Below are 15,139 nucleotides of genomic sequence, written 5' to 3'. Positions count from 1 at the left end.
TAAACTATCTGATTTCACGACTTACCATAAGATATAGTATCAGACATATTAGAATAAGATATTAGACAGGGAGATATTGATGCAAAGATAGACATGTAGATGACTTGAACAGAAAAGAGAATCTGTAAACAAACCAGCAACTTATTTTTAACAAGGTAATTCATTGGAGGAGAGGACAGTCTTTTCAACAAATGGTGCTGGAAGAAATGGATATCCATATGGAAAAACATGAAACTTCACACAATACACAAAAATTAACTCCAAATGGGCCACAGACCCAAATATAAGAATTAAGCAACAAAACATCTAGAAGTAAATAGAGGAGAAAAATCTTTGTAACCCCGTGTTAGGTAGATTTCTTAGGATACCAAAAGCATAAGACATTTAACAAATTGATAAATTGGACTTTATTAAAATTTAAAACATTTGTCCTTTAAAAGAATACCAAAAGACAAACCCACAGACTGGGAGAAAATATTTTTAAAACATATATGTGATAAAGCATTCTAATATTTCAATAGTACAACCCGAAAAGACAAAAACCCCAATAAAAATGGGCAAAATATTTGAATAGAGACTTTATCAAAGAAGATTCACAGATGGCAAATAAGCATATAAGAAGATGCTCAACATCATTAGACCTAGGGAAATGCAGATTAAAAACACAATGAGGGCGTGCGTGGGTGGCCTCAGTCGGTTAAGTGTCTGACTTTGGCTCAGGTCATGATCTCATGGTTCAAGGGTTCGGTCCCTGCGTCAGGCTCTGTGCTGTCAGCTGTCACAGAGCCTGTTTTGGATTCTCTGTCTGTCTGTCTCTCTCTCCCCCTTCCCTCCGCCTCCCTCTCTTTATCAAAAATAAATAATCATTAAAAAACAAAATAAAACACAATGAGATAATACTAAATACCCATTAGAAAGACTACATTAAAAAGAGTGAAAATACTGGCTTTAGTTCCAGTACTCTTATTTGTTGTGGGAATTCTTGTTTGTTGTGGGAATGAAAAATGATACACTTTGAAAAATAGTTTGGCCATTATTCAACATATACTTATCCTATAGCCTAGCAGTTCTATTCTTAGCTATTGAAGATAAATGAAAGCATATATGCACATAAAGATTTATATGTGACTGTTTATAGCAGCATTATTTATAACTGCTCCACTTGGCAATTTTCCATTTGGAAACAATCCAGATGTCCTTGAACTAATGAATGGGTAAAAAAATTGTGGTACGTCCATGTAGTGGAACACTACTTAGCAACAGAAAGGAGCAAATTGCTAACACAACATGGGAAGAATCTCAAATACATTATCCTAAGTGAAAGAAGCCAGTCACAAAAGACTACATACCATATTGTATGATTTCATTTATATGAAATTCTAGAAAAGGCAAAAGTATACCAACAAAAAGTGGCCAGGGGCTGGAGAATATCACCTCCACAGGGGCTGCATGGGGAACTTTCTGGAGTGTTAGAAGGTTCTATAGTTATGATTGGTGGTTAAATGAGTCTACATTGTCAAAACTCATTGAATCATACACTTAAAATGGGTGAAATCTTGTGTATGAAAATGATATTTCAATCAAGTTGATTTTTTAAAAGGCAGGGTTGGGGGAGTGGGGGCACTGAGTCATGCAAGAGTATAATGCAAAGTTTGAAAACTTTGGCAATATTTAAGTGCTCTGGGCTTACTACGGATTTACACTCAAGTGCATGGTTGGGATCATTATTGAGACTTACTGTGGGTCAGGATTAATTAAGTGTTATAATTGGCATATTGGAACCTATGCGGCCTTATACTGTGAGCCCTAATTCTACCTCTGTTCTTTCACTATAAATGTTTCTCTTCTAGTGGTATGGCTTTGAAGTCACATAGATTTGTATATGAATCTTGACTTTACCACTTACTAGCTCTGTGACCTTGGGAAAATGAATGTAAATTCTCTGTGACTTAGTTTTTTCATAAATAATGAAATGACTAACATCTCGTAGGGATTTTTTGAATCTGTCATTCCTTGCCTCTCAGTTTTCTTACCCAATATCAATTTACAGACCTCTCAACACATGTTGCGGCTTTACCTTTCTACCCTAGTCCCCTGACCTCTATGCTCTTCTGCATGCCCATTGTATTTCCCTGCCCTCCCCGCACCCCACTTTGTTCTGCCACATCCCCATTCCTCTGTGTCTAGTTTGAAAGCACAATTGTGTCAGTCTTCTCTATCTTCTCATGGCTTTCTGCAAAACCCCTTTCCTTCCTTTCTTTAGAAGGGCCTGCTCCCTTATGTTTTCTCAGGGTAGCCCATTTTGCCACAGCTACTCAAAAACACCTTGATAACCTATGTGTTCAACCAAAAATCCCCATAAAAATTCAGTTTTCTATTTCCTGTTTGTCTCTGTAAATAGTGAGGTATAGATTAAATGTTCAAGTCCACATCAAAAAAGAAATCTGCTTGCAATTAGGTTGACCCATCCACAAATGCAGAAGTGTATAATTTATAGAAGGGATGGATAATGGATGTTAACGATCACTTGAAAATTTATTAAAGAATCCACGAGTCTATACTGGTTTTATTCTATTTTTAAAAATTTTTTAATATTTATTTTTTGAGGAGAGAGAGGGGGTGGGAGGGTCAGAGAGAGAGGGAGACACAGAATCTGAGGCAGGCTTCAGGCTCTGAGCTGTCAGCACAGAGCCCGACTCAGGGATCGAACTCACGAACTGCAAGATCATGACCTGAGCTGAAGTCAGACGTTTAACTGCCTGAGCCACCCAGGTGCCCCTATACTGATTTTAAACAGATAAATGAAAAAATAAATAATGAAGAAGGGAGAACTTCCTTAAAATAGAATGCCAATTAGTAAATATAGAAGTGTGAAAAAATCACCGCTTTGCAACTGTCATAGTAATAACTGATTCAGGCAAGAATCATCAATGGATGCATTAAAACTGCTGGAGTAAGGTTTGATGAGGACACAATATTTACAAGTTTGAACGTATCTCCATACAGATTTCCTATTAATAACAAATAGCTCTCTAGTGGAGAAACCTGGTGGACACCACCTTGATGAAGACAGCAACAAACCAATATGACAAACTGCCATCGCATACTCCCGAGTATGGGGCCTCAACAAGGACGTAATGTCACTTGTGCAGTGTTTCTGCCTACAAGATTTACTAACTCGGATCATGGGGAAGTGCTGGATAAACCTATATTGAGAAAAATTCCACAAAACAACGAGCCTGTGCTTTTCAAAACTGATCAACATCATGAAAGACAAGGTTGAGGACCTGTTTCATCTTAAAGGAGCCTAAAACAGCATGGCAATTAAATTCCTTAAATAATCTTGGATTGTCTCCTGGACTGAAAAAAATTATAAAAAACACTACTGAGACATTATTGGATTGTGCATATAGGATTATTTCAGTGTTAAGTGTCTTGACTTTGATAATTATATTGTAGTTTTATTATGTCATTGTTCCAAGGAGATATATCCTGAATTAGTAAGAGGTAAAGAGTCATGATGTCTGCAACTTATTCTCAAATGGTTCATCCAAAAATAAAAAAGCATATTTATGTACTTTGAGAGGCAGCAATAAAACAAATGTGACAAGGGGTGCCTGGGTGGCTCAGTCAGTTGAGCGTCCGACTCTTGATTTCGACTCAGGTCATGATCTCATGGTCATGAGCTCGAGCTCTGTGTCGGGTTCTGTGCTGGGTGTGAAGCCTGCTTAAGATCTCTCTCTCCCTCTCTCTCTGCCCGTCCCCTTCTCACAAGTTCAGTCTCTTAAAAAACAATGACAAAAACAAATGTGACAAAATGCTAATAACTGGTGAAACTCTGTAGAGTATATAGGAGTGCTATAACTTTTCTGTAAGTAAGCAAACATTTCATTCAAATGTTTTTTAAAAAAAAATTTTTTTTAACGTTTATTTATTTTTGAGACAGAGAGAGACAGAGCATGAATGGGGGAGGGTCAGAGAGAGAGGGAGACACAGAATCTGAAACAGGCTCCAGGCTCTGAGCAGTCAGCACAGAGCCCGATGCGGGGCTCGAACTCACATACCGCGAGATCGTGACCTGAGCCGAAGTCGGACACCCAACCGACTGAGCCACCCGGGCGCCCCAAAATGTTTTTAATAAAAGAAATTTTACTAAAGAAGTTTTAAAAATCCACATCAGCCACTCTTTATGAATTTACAAATGAGCCAATTTCAGCCTGTGAATAGTTTCCCTTTTTCTTAATTAAATGGACATCTACTCCAAGCCAGGGTGAACTGAATTGAGAGGTGCTCCTTCCTGTATTGAGAATACTCATCTCATCAAGGCAGTTTCCCTTGCAACTAAGGCCTAGGCAGTGACATCCACCTGAATGTCAAGGGGACTGATAGGAACTTTCTGGCTGTGACAATGGCCGCAGAAAAACTGAGTTCCAAGATGTGAGTGGCAGCACTGTGGTGACAGCATCCAGGGCCTTATCCCAGTACCACAACTGGTCTGTTGTTTTCAACCAAGAACCTTGATTGAGGTGATACCCATATGTTAAAGTCTGATGAGAGGTCAGAAATCTTGTCTAGTTCTTTCCTTGACTCCTCAGAGTTCTATAATCCTTAAAAGCATTATATGCTCAATTAATGACTGCTGATGGGCCAGATCTCAGCTACCTTTTCACCAGAAGGGACATGGCAGGTGGGGGGGTGTTTCATGTTCTTCTTTACAAAGAGGGCAGCAGCTGGCTCTCTGAGTCCCCAGACACAAAGAAGGAGGGAAATTCTTGGAGGACAGGGGCCGTGAACTCAAAAGACACGAAGACCAGCAAATACTACCTTGAAAATCACATTATATCCAATGATGGAAAAGCTCTTAGAAATGTAAGCATGAAAGGGGCACAAAAGTGAGTACTACTTAACCTTCACAGAGGAGAAGGGTAGGGAAGGGAGTGATCTTTTATCGTTTGCTCTGCCTCAGGACGCAGCAAAGCTGGGTGCTTCCATACACACACGACTGGCCTCATCTCATCTTTACAACAACAGCCTCCTGCCCCCTGTCACACTTGAGGGGACAGAATCTTAGAGACATTAGATAATTTGTCCAGGGTCACACAGCTAGTACGTGGCAGAGTGGCAGCTTACATCCGGCCCCAGTGGACTCCGTGCTCTGTTCCCGTGCTCAGTTACCACAGAGTAACTGTTTGTGGAGGCAGGGAGAGAAGGAAGGAAATCACCAAGTTCAAAAGAATCTCTCTCCCTACTATCTCCTGTACCTTTGTCCTTCTCTTAGGACACTGTACTGGTGGCTGTTTTGTGTATAGGCCCACAGTCTGGGACAGTCTGAAAACTCTTTGAGGACAGAGACCACATCGCTGTCCCCTCCATCTCCCCCACTGCCTCACCCTGTGCTTTGAGTTGACCTGGCCTGTTGGACCTAGTTCCATTGTGTTCTTTTCCTGTGATCTCTTCCAAGGTGGCCAGATGACTCACTGAACTACATGTGACTTTCTTTCGTGTCAGTGAAAATGGAGGTTAGGTTGCCACAGCCCAGAGTTATTTGAGATTCATTCTCATTGTTGAATCTATTTATAGCACAAGGCTTTCAAGTGCCAATAAATTCCTCGGCTGTTGATTCACATCTTCAGTATAACTATTTTTATACACTGGTATGATTTTTTTTTAATGGAAAGTACTTTAAAAGTGGAAGCTGCATTGTATCACTTTGATTTTCCTGTAAGTAAAGTACTTTCCAATCAATCATTCTTGGAATAATGGAACAGTTCTCATTGATACAACATGACGGTTTTAACCTTTTACTGAAAATTATTTTTGTGCTAGAAGGGGTCATGGCATAATTCGTCTTTCTTCAACAAAAACACCCAGGTGGCTACCGTTCGTTGCCTTCTCGCAGCGATTTCCTCTCGAAGAGCCGCTCTTACAGGATGGATGTGGCATTCCGAGGTTCCTGCTCTCCTGAGGGCCTTTGCACTCCTGGGTCTGGAGAAGTCCTGGTCTGTGGTACCCATGGAGGCAGTGCAGTGAAAAGAGAGCCAGACATGGCTTGTGGCGCACCCGACCTTCCAGTGGGGTGGGCGGGTGCAGGGGCCCAGGCAATCTGCGGGGCTGGTGGGGTAGGTAGCAGGACACTCCTGAGCAGCTAGTAAGAGGTCCCCAAGGGGAGAATCTGAGAGGTGGGAGCCAAGGGCGGCACCCCAGAGTTGGGGTGTGGGGTTGGGGTGGGCAGCCTTTGCCCCTAGTGCCTGAGGCGCTGTTGCCTTCAGGAGGTTGCTGCTCATTTCCCTTCTGCTCCCCTTCAGACCATCCTCTCTGTCTGACTGTCCCAACTCTCTCTTCCCTCCCACTGCCCCTTGCCCGCCTGGAGCCCTTGGCTATGACCAAGGGTCTGTTCCCTCACCTACCAGCTCCCATCCAGTCTCTGAGGGCCCTGCACTCCCTCTCTCTCTCTTTTCTTTAACGTTTACTTATTTTGAGAGAGAGTGAGTGAGAGAGTGGAGGAGGGGCAGAGAGAGAGGGAGAGAGAATTCCCGCTGCCAGCGCAGAGCCTGATGCAGGGCTCCGATTCACGAACCCTGAGATCAGGACCTGAGCTGGAATCAAGAGTCGGACTCTCAACGGACTGAGCACCCCGGGGCCCCAGGGCTCTGCTCTCTTGACGAGAGATGGGGGCGGGCTGATAGCTCCAGCTCATGGAGCTGGCAGAGGTGCCTGAAAGTGGCGGATGGTGCCACCACAGCAGAGCACACCCGCATGTTGAGCCACGTCCAGGTGGTCTACGTTAGCTCCTTTGTCCCAAGTTCTGCTCAGTCAGGCTCTTGGCTGTGCGCTGTGCGAATCTTTGCCTTTCTTTCACCAGAGCCTGTAGAGAGGTAGGCGTGGTTGGGGCTGCAGTGTATGGTGATGCAAGGTGGCACTGCACAAGGGCGTCCAGGTGAGGGGGTGACCATGGGTCCACAGGCAACGCTCTGCTCATCAAGCTGTGTGCCTGGCCAAAGGGGCACCTTCTTCTAATTTGCACAAAGTGCCATGGAGGTTGGCAGCGACACTGGAGGGTCCTTATTTGAAAACTGAGGAAACTCGGATTCAAGGAGGTTAAATAACTTGCCCAAGGGAAAAATAAAGGTGGTAAAGGGCAGTCAGGAGTTGTTCCAAGGACATCTGTGTGGACATCCAGCAACAGAGCAGGTGCGGAAGCTATTTTGGGAGAGAGAGATTGGGCTTTTGGCTACTGCTTGAATTTTCCTATTTCCCCACGGGAAGGCTTAGGTTTTCTACTGCAGTGAAGAATGACAGGGAGGAGAGAGTGGAGACGGTGAATCTCTAATGACGTCCCCCTGTCTAGGATCCCACTTTCCTCAGTGTTCTTGGGGCAGGAGCCGGTAAGAGAATGGGACCTTGAGTTGCCCTGGGCAGGTGTGGGGGAGAGAATTTCAGGAAAGACCATCTCAGATGAACAACCAGATAGTCTAACCTGGCTAAGGAAGGAGGGGAGGTCAGGAGGGAGTCAGCAGGTCAGAAGAAAACAGAGGGAACTAGGAGGACAGTGAGAACAAGGGCAGGAGAAGAGGTGAGAGAGCTGGTTGTGGTCAGAGCGTGGGACGTGAGGCTTATTCCCACATAATGGGAGTGGTGCAGGTATTAGCCATTTCCTGGGAGTCTCGTGGAGGTGGGAGGCTGGCGTGGAGGTGAAGAGTCACTGGAAGTGAGGGCATCCTCATGGCACTGGAGTCATCTGATAGGATGACTGTAGGATGGGGTGGAGGGAAGAATGGTGGTGGAGATGAACGGAATGATCAGGAAAGGAGGTCCAGGCATTGTAAGTAAAGTGCATGGGCCTTGACGATGCAGGACTCTCTACAGGAGGGTCGAGGAGAGAAGGCTGGAAGCTGCGGCCAACGGGCTTTGGGATCAGGAGCAGCTTTCACCTGCAAAGGCCGAATGGGAGTCAAGGATGTAAAGGAGCTTATTTAGGAGGAATGGCAGCCGTAGGGCTTCCGTGGAAGGTTTAGGAGGGGGAGAAGCACAGAGTGGCAAGGGATCCTCCTGGGTCCCGTGTCTCTCTGACCCTCCCTTGTCTCTGTCATGGGGCCCTTTTCCTTCTCCTGCACTAACAATATTGGTGTTCCCTTGCCTTCTGTCCCCGGCCCGCCATCCCTCTCATTCCCCACAATTTCCAGGGTGCCTCTACTGCTGTGTGGTTAGTTTCAACTGCTATGATCGCGATGAGTCCTAAGTCAGTACCTTTAGCGCACCCTCCTCCGTCTCCAGATTCACGTATCTAACTACCCCTGAGTCTGCTTAGCCAGCCTCACGTCCCCTGCAGGCAACTCTAACTCAACAGGCCCAAACTGCGCTCACACCTCTGCCGGAACACAGGCCCCTTCTTGTCTTTTCCACACTGACAGTTTGGGGGTCTTCTGCATGTCTTCTCCCATATAACTAATGAGTCACAGGTTGCCAAGTTTAAATCCTAGATGTTTCTCAAGTCTATCCTCTCATCTCCACCCTCTCCTCCCATCATCCTACTTTCTGCTCCCATCACCTCTAGAGGACCACACGACTCCCTGACTAGTCTCCCTGCCTCCAGTCCGGCCCCTTCCAACCCAGCCTCCACACTGCTGTAGTCCTTGGAATGTTCCTCATCTTTCTTAGGATAAAATTTCAGCTCTTCAGCATGGCACGTGAGGTTCTCTAGCACACTCGCCCGGTTTCACGTCTTACACTTTCCTGTTCACCTTTGGCATCTTTGGTCTTCATTCATGGAAATATCTCGCTTGGACTCTTCCCTAGATTAACTCCTACTCATCTTCTAAGACTCCGACAAGGTATTAACTTAGTCATCACGTAGATACTGACTGGCACCACATATACAGCCCTGTGTTTTCCTCCTGCATGCTCCTGCCCTCCTCCTTAGTCTTCATCCCCTCAAACCTCCATCCCCTCAGACCAGCACAATGCGGGTTCACCGCTGAAAAACGTGTTGACCGAATGGAGGACTGTCTGGAGGGCGGGTGCTGAGTGATCAGGCGAGGAACACACACTGTCCCAAGAATGCCCTGTAGGAGGGATGACAATGAGACAGACTTGTGAAAGTCCTGGTTTGCCAAATTCTAGTTGATAGAAAAGTGGACGAGTTAGAAGGCATGACGGCTATTAAGTGTGGTTGGGAAAAAACCCCATGTGATGAAAATCCCCAAGGTACAAACTTGTCAGGCGGCTCCAACAGATCCCAGACAATCTTGCAACAATGATGTCATCACGAGGCTTCATTTGTTAGGAATCCGTACCCACGCTGGATGACTCATCACCCAAACTGCTGAGGGACCCTAACAGTTAAAACCCTCACATTCCTCCTTGATGTCTTAACACATTCCATCTGACAAGTAGATACCACTTTCCTTTCTCTGCAAAACCTCTCCCTACACAAAGCTATTCAAAGCCCACACTGTGGACCCAAATTCCTCAGCCAGGCTTGTGGTTTGAGAGGCCAGGGAAAAGGCAAATGGGATGAACCATGACTAACTCCCAAGTCAATGCACTGTTTCCTCACCAAAACAGAACACTGCAAAGGGTTCAGGAAGGGGAGGGAGAACCGTGTAAACCCACCAGGGTTCCTGTCACCTTCCTCCCCCACACAGGGTTGCACCAAAGCCGAGGTGGCTCCCCCTCGGGCTAGCCTGGCGGCAAGTCTTGCTGTGCTCTTGCTGCCAGGTTCTAAGAATGGGGCTTCTGCCACGTTCCTGTCTGCAGGAGGTTGAGGCATGAACATCTGGTTGGGCCCGGGAAGCCGGCGTCATTCTTTCTCCTGAAAGGGCTCATCGTGCACTGGCAGGAGACACAGTGTCATGACCCTCCAGGAAGCAGCACGGAGGGAACAAACAAACCTGATTTTAAATCCTGCCTTCTCGCCTTTTTATTAGCTGTGTGTCATCTTTTAAATATGGTCAATCCACTATTTTTATACCTACAGTGGAGCCCCTCTGGACACAGCTGGGAAAAATGTTTTTCTCAACTGGGAACATGCTTTCTCAGCTGGGACAATGCAGTAAATGGTTCGGAACCAGATGGGCCTGATTAAGTCCTGATTTCACCACTCTGGCAAGTGACTCAACCTCTCTGTGTCTGTCTGTAAAATGGGAACCTACCCCATAGGGCTCCTGTAAACACTGAATTAGATAACGTACGTGAAAAGGCCCAGTACAGAGCCTGGAGGAGAGCAGGTGCCCAACAAGAGTGGGATGCACTAGATGGTATCATCTCAGAGGCCCCTTCATTTGTGAACGTTTTTGGAAACGAAAGCCCATGACCTAGGTCAGGAGGGACCAGACAAAGGTTCTAAGGAACAAAGAGGGTCGTGATCCTAGGGCATGTCCCTAAGGGTCGTAGGGGAAGGAGTTTATGCTGTGACTGGCTTTATTTTCAGGAATGCTCTCTCAGCCAGAAACAGACAGAAGCCAGTGTCCTGGAGCTCTTAATGACAAGGGAGGCCAGGCTCCAGAGAGTTCTAGAAGTGACCTCCTGTATGTGCTGGGGCCTGGGACAGCCATTCCTCTGTGGGGGCAGGGAGATGCTTTATGAGACCTCTAAAGAGGCTGTGAGTAGGAGATTAAAGAAATGTACAGTGAAGAGTATAAAGGTCCCTCTAGTCAGTGTAAGACTGGGGAAACCTGGTAAATCTTATGCTTTCCTTTGAGCCGAAGGAACACAGGGAGAGCGACGAGCGAGGCTTGTGTGAGTGGCCTGCAGCTGGGAGGGGCTGGAGGACAGCACGGGAAGAGGCTGACCCGTTGGCGGGGAAAGCTGCGCACATCGGCCCGCACTGCCACTCTGAGGGAGGGCCGTGTTTTCCCTCACGGCCGAGCCAGCCACTGGGCCGAGGGCTGCTGCCCGGGAGGGGGAGGTGGCGGCAGAGCCTGGAGGATGGCAGGCAGGCCGAACAGACGGTGCAGGGACGACCCTGGAGTATGTTCCTCTGGCTGTGCTGGAGTCTGCAGTCGGGGCCCATCCTGCTTAGTGACGGACGCTGGGTCACCTAATCCATCTTCCCTATGTGACTGCCCTCACCACTCAAGGTGTGAACAGAAAGAGAGAGGCCTGCCTAGACCCTTCACTCCATTCGGGGCGTGCATTCTCAACTGGGGCAGTATCTCCCGACAGGGGGGAAATTCCTGCTTGCATGGTGGGGAGGGGTTGTGGTGAAAATTTTTTTTGACATAGTACAATGATATGTGGTTCTCCAAAGGCACAGTATGGAAACGTATCTATCTAGAAAGAGAGAGTATCTGTGGTACTAAAATTTCACAGGGGGAGATGACAAATAGGAAAAAAAAAATCTTAAAAGGCTCCTTTTAAAGAAAAGAAAGTTGAGAAACCCTGAAGTAGGGCCTGTTGTTCCAAAGAACTGCCAGTGGCCTGACCAGGATCTTCTGGTGCATTAAGAAGCCCTGACCAGCGATCTCCAAGTTCCCTGGCACACGAGGCAGGTGTTGGTAGCTCCCTGCCTTCTTTCTGCTGAGCCAGAAACCCCTGCATCTCCCAGCCAGCTCCTCTCCTGCTGGCCTCAGTCAAGTCTCCGTGGCCACCAGTGAGCCATGGATGGGCAAGCCCCGACTCCCGGACTGAGGACTTCACAAGGAGATTGGAACCAGGGTTGCCTGGCCTATCTTCCCAAGGCAGGAAAGTGCAAAGGTTCTCTCCTAGGCAGGCAAGAGCGAGTCTGATAAACATACCACGAGATAGAATGCTGCTTACACAAGAGCCCCGTTTCACAGCTCAAATCTGAATATCCCTATTTTCTCTTATCAGTACATATTGACATCAGAAGGATGAGATCACATCCTTTCCAACCTCAACCTTCTGGCTGCCCTAACCAGATCAGCTTAGGAGCATCATGATGGACAATGAGAATCTAGTTTTCTTATCACTATTGTGTAAGGGCTGCTGATTTTTATTCTAAATAAACCTGTAGGGAACGTGGACAAATCATTATGTCAGAAACATCCATGACCGTGGCTTCAACTATTAGCTACCTTCGTTTATTACATTTAAATTTCAATTATTAGGCTGAGAGTAGTCAGATTTTAAAACACAGTGTGATTAAAAGAAAAAGTAAATATTTCCTGCCTTAATATATTTCAAGTGATTATTATTTCCGATTAATCAAGTACGAAACTGCATGCAGCAAACTACTGATGTGATTTTTATTCCTGCCTTTCAAATAGGCACAGTGTTTTCCCAGCTCTACACTTTATTAGCTATTTGATTTGACTATTTAAGTCAACTATAGGCCCAACATGGGACTCGAACTCACAACCCTGGGACTAAGAGTTGCATACTCCACTGACTGCGCCAGCCAGGTGCCCCTGCCAAAACAGCTTGAGATATAATTCATGTACTATCTAATCTGCCCACTTAAAGTATACAATTCAGTGTTCTTTAATATAGTCACAGTGTTGAACAACCATCACCACAGTCTAATGGTAGAAATTTTTGTCCCCCCCTAAAAGAAAACTCCTACCCACTGACAACCACACTTCCTACCTTCCTGAAAAACTCCAGGCTTAGGAACCACTGATTTACTTTTGTCTCTATAGATTTGATAAATAGGCACATGTTTTTGAGCAAAGTCATTTCATATTCTAATTCCATAATTAACCAACAGCTTATTCTAATCAGACAATAATTTCATCACATTTAACCAATTAGAGTCATACCTAATCTCTTGATTTTGTGTGAAAAGTGAAGCTGACATTGGCCTACTGAGAACTGCCCTGTGTTACTAAAACTACATTCCCAATGGGCACCGAGGCAACAGATTTAGCTTCTTTCCTGTCCAGATATGTTCACCGAACAGTCAGTAAAGATTCGAAGTGAAATAATAAATATACCAGGAGCTTGCCATTAAAGAATTCCTACGGTGAAGGTGTTTGTAAAGGCTAATCTCTAAGGTAAAATCCATCTACACTGTCTCCAGCACAGGCACGTTGACTGGTCGGGTTTGTTTTTTTTTTTTGTTTTTTTTTTTCAACGTTTATTTATTTTTGGGACAGCGAGAGACAGAGCATGAACGGGGGAGGGGCAGAGAGAGAGGGAGACACAGAATCGGAAACAGGCTCCAGGCTCTGAGCCATCAGCCCAGAGCCCGACGCGGGGCTCGAACCCACGGACCGCGAGATCGTGACCTGGCTGAAGTCGGACGCTTAACCGACTGCGCCACCCAGGCGCCCCGACTGGTCGGGTTTTTAACTCATGGTTTCTATAGGTTTGGTTTGCTTGAGGAAGTTTCTTTTTGGTCCTCTCTCCAATGATTACCATGTGGCAATGGACACTTAGCTTCCTTCTCGAAGGTCATGACTCCCTTGCATAGGGCCAAAATGGGTGGTTTTAGTACAGACCCTTCCACTGCCAGTATGTGACAAGTTCCAGTCATGAGAGCTTCAGTGCCTATGTACAGAGTCTGTCCTTACCAATCATCACAAAGCTTTCCATAGAAAACAGCGTGTCTGAAAATGGATATATTTTTCTAGACCTTGCAGCCATTTATCGGGCAGTGGTTTTCCTCTCTTAGCACCAGATAAACTGCTAGGCTGAGTTGGCAGAATCTGAGACACATCCACCAAGACGATGAATCAGTCATTATGTAGGAAAAAAGGTGGATCTGGCCAAGGAAATTAGAACTTTTTCCAAGTCTTTGCCCTGGTATAATGCTCATATTACCAGAATCCTGTCTGCAGAATGACAATGACTTTCACTTTTTCATAGTTCTGTCATGAACATGCATTACAGAGCATGTTTGCAGATGTGATTCATTTGAATCTCATTACAATCCTGTGACATAGGTAGGATGGGTCTTTCATTTTCCAGATGAGAAACCAAGTGTGAGAACTTGGTCAAGGTCAAATGGCTTGGTGGCAGAAGTGGATGCTTCAGTTGAAGGCCAGGGTCTGTTGAAGCAATCCTCTGGAGAGGCCATCCGTGTACTCTAACTTTGCTCAAAAAGACTTTGAAAGCTTCTCTTTGGAATACTTTACAAATCTGCAGCACATCTTTGAATACCCTGAGTGGAGGCAATATTTCATCTTCTATGTCAGTGGTTCTCAAACTAGAGCGAGCATCAGAATTACCTGAGGGGCTTGTCAAAACGCAGATTGCTGGGCCTACTTAGCCCAAAGTTTTGGATCCATTAAATCTGAGGTAGGGCCCAGATGACTCTCCCAGGTGATGGTGGTGTAGCTAGTCCAGGGATGCACTTTGAGAACCACTATCCTAAGGAATTTATTTCTGGAAAAGGTGAATCATTCAAAAACAAGTGTTGTGACCACAGTGGAGACCAAGCTGGAGAACTCTGCCACTGGCCAAGAACGGTGGACAGCGGGAAAGACCACCACCAGTTCTGAGGGAAATTCGAATAAAGAGAAAGGTGCTACACAATGGCAGTTTGGTTGAACTACACGTGAAGCTTGTTACTTCGATTTTTTTTTAAGCTTACTTATTTTTGAGAGAGAGAGAGTGAGCGAGGGAGGGGCAGAGAGAGAGGGAGAGAGGGAATCCCAAGCAGGCTCCATGCTATCAGTGTGGAGCCTGATGTGGGGCTTGAACCCATGAACTGTGAAATCATGACCTGAGCTGAATCAAGAGTTGGATGCTTAACCGACTGAACCACCCAGGCATTCCAATATGAAGCCTTTTAATATTACTACTTTAAAGGGGATTTCACTCTTTCAGATGTGTGCTAAAGAATTTTTCTCATGCACAGTAGTACATGTATGGGATGCACTCTTTTATTTCCCAGCTTTAGAAAAAGGAAAGAAACCATGGAGGTGACACCCACATTAGGGAGAATCAGTATTAGGAGAGAATTAATAGCTATTTACAGCAGCTGACTAGTCAGGCTGGTAAAGCGGGGGTCCTTTCTAGGCCGAAAGCATGATGGGTGAGGATGATGAGGGGAAAGCTTGGACTCTTCCTAGCCTGGCTGTTCTGTCCAGATTAGAATGGAAAAAGGTGAAAAGATCTAATTTTGGATGCCAAAGATAAACACGCAACATTTTATGGGGAAAGAAAATTCTAGCAGGAAAGAAGAATGAACTACATTAGGTATTTAAGCTGAGAGTCAATCCTTCGTGTCACAGAA

General features: G+C 45.6%; 1 protein-coding gene across 4 annotated transcripts in view; it reads right to left on the bottom strand.

The window, feature by feature from the left end:
* Positions 1-15,139, bottom strand: part of RBKS (ribokinase) — a 101,264-nt gene that overhangs the window by 13,840 nt on the left and 72,285 nt on the right. The window contains exon 8 of one of the 4 annotated variants that reach the window (XM_030311399.1): positions 6,603-7,931. The exons of the other annotated variants lie outside the window; for them this stretch is intronic. Within the exon in view, the coding sequence (XP_030167259.1) occupies positions 7,800-7,931 (132 nt within the window). The 3' untranslated portion in view covers positions 6,603-7,799. Of the gene's footprint in view, positions 1-6,602; positions 7,932-15,139 lie in introns of those variants that run through there. 4 annotated transcript variants of the gene reach the window in all.

Source organism: Lynx canadensis, chromosome A3, assembly GCF_007474595.2.
Source record: "Lynx canadensis isolate LIC74 chromosome A3, mLynCan4.pri.v2, whole genome shotgun sequence".
Lineage (NCBI taxonomy): Eukaryota > Metazoa > Chordata > Mammalia > Carnivora > Felidae > Lynx > Lynx canadensis.
Note: the sequence above shows the minus strand (reverse complement) of the source record. Positions and strands in the feature narration are given on the sequence as shown.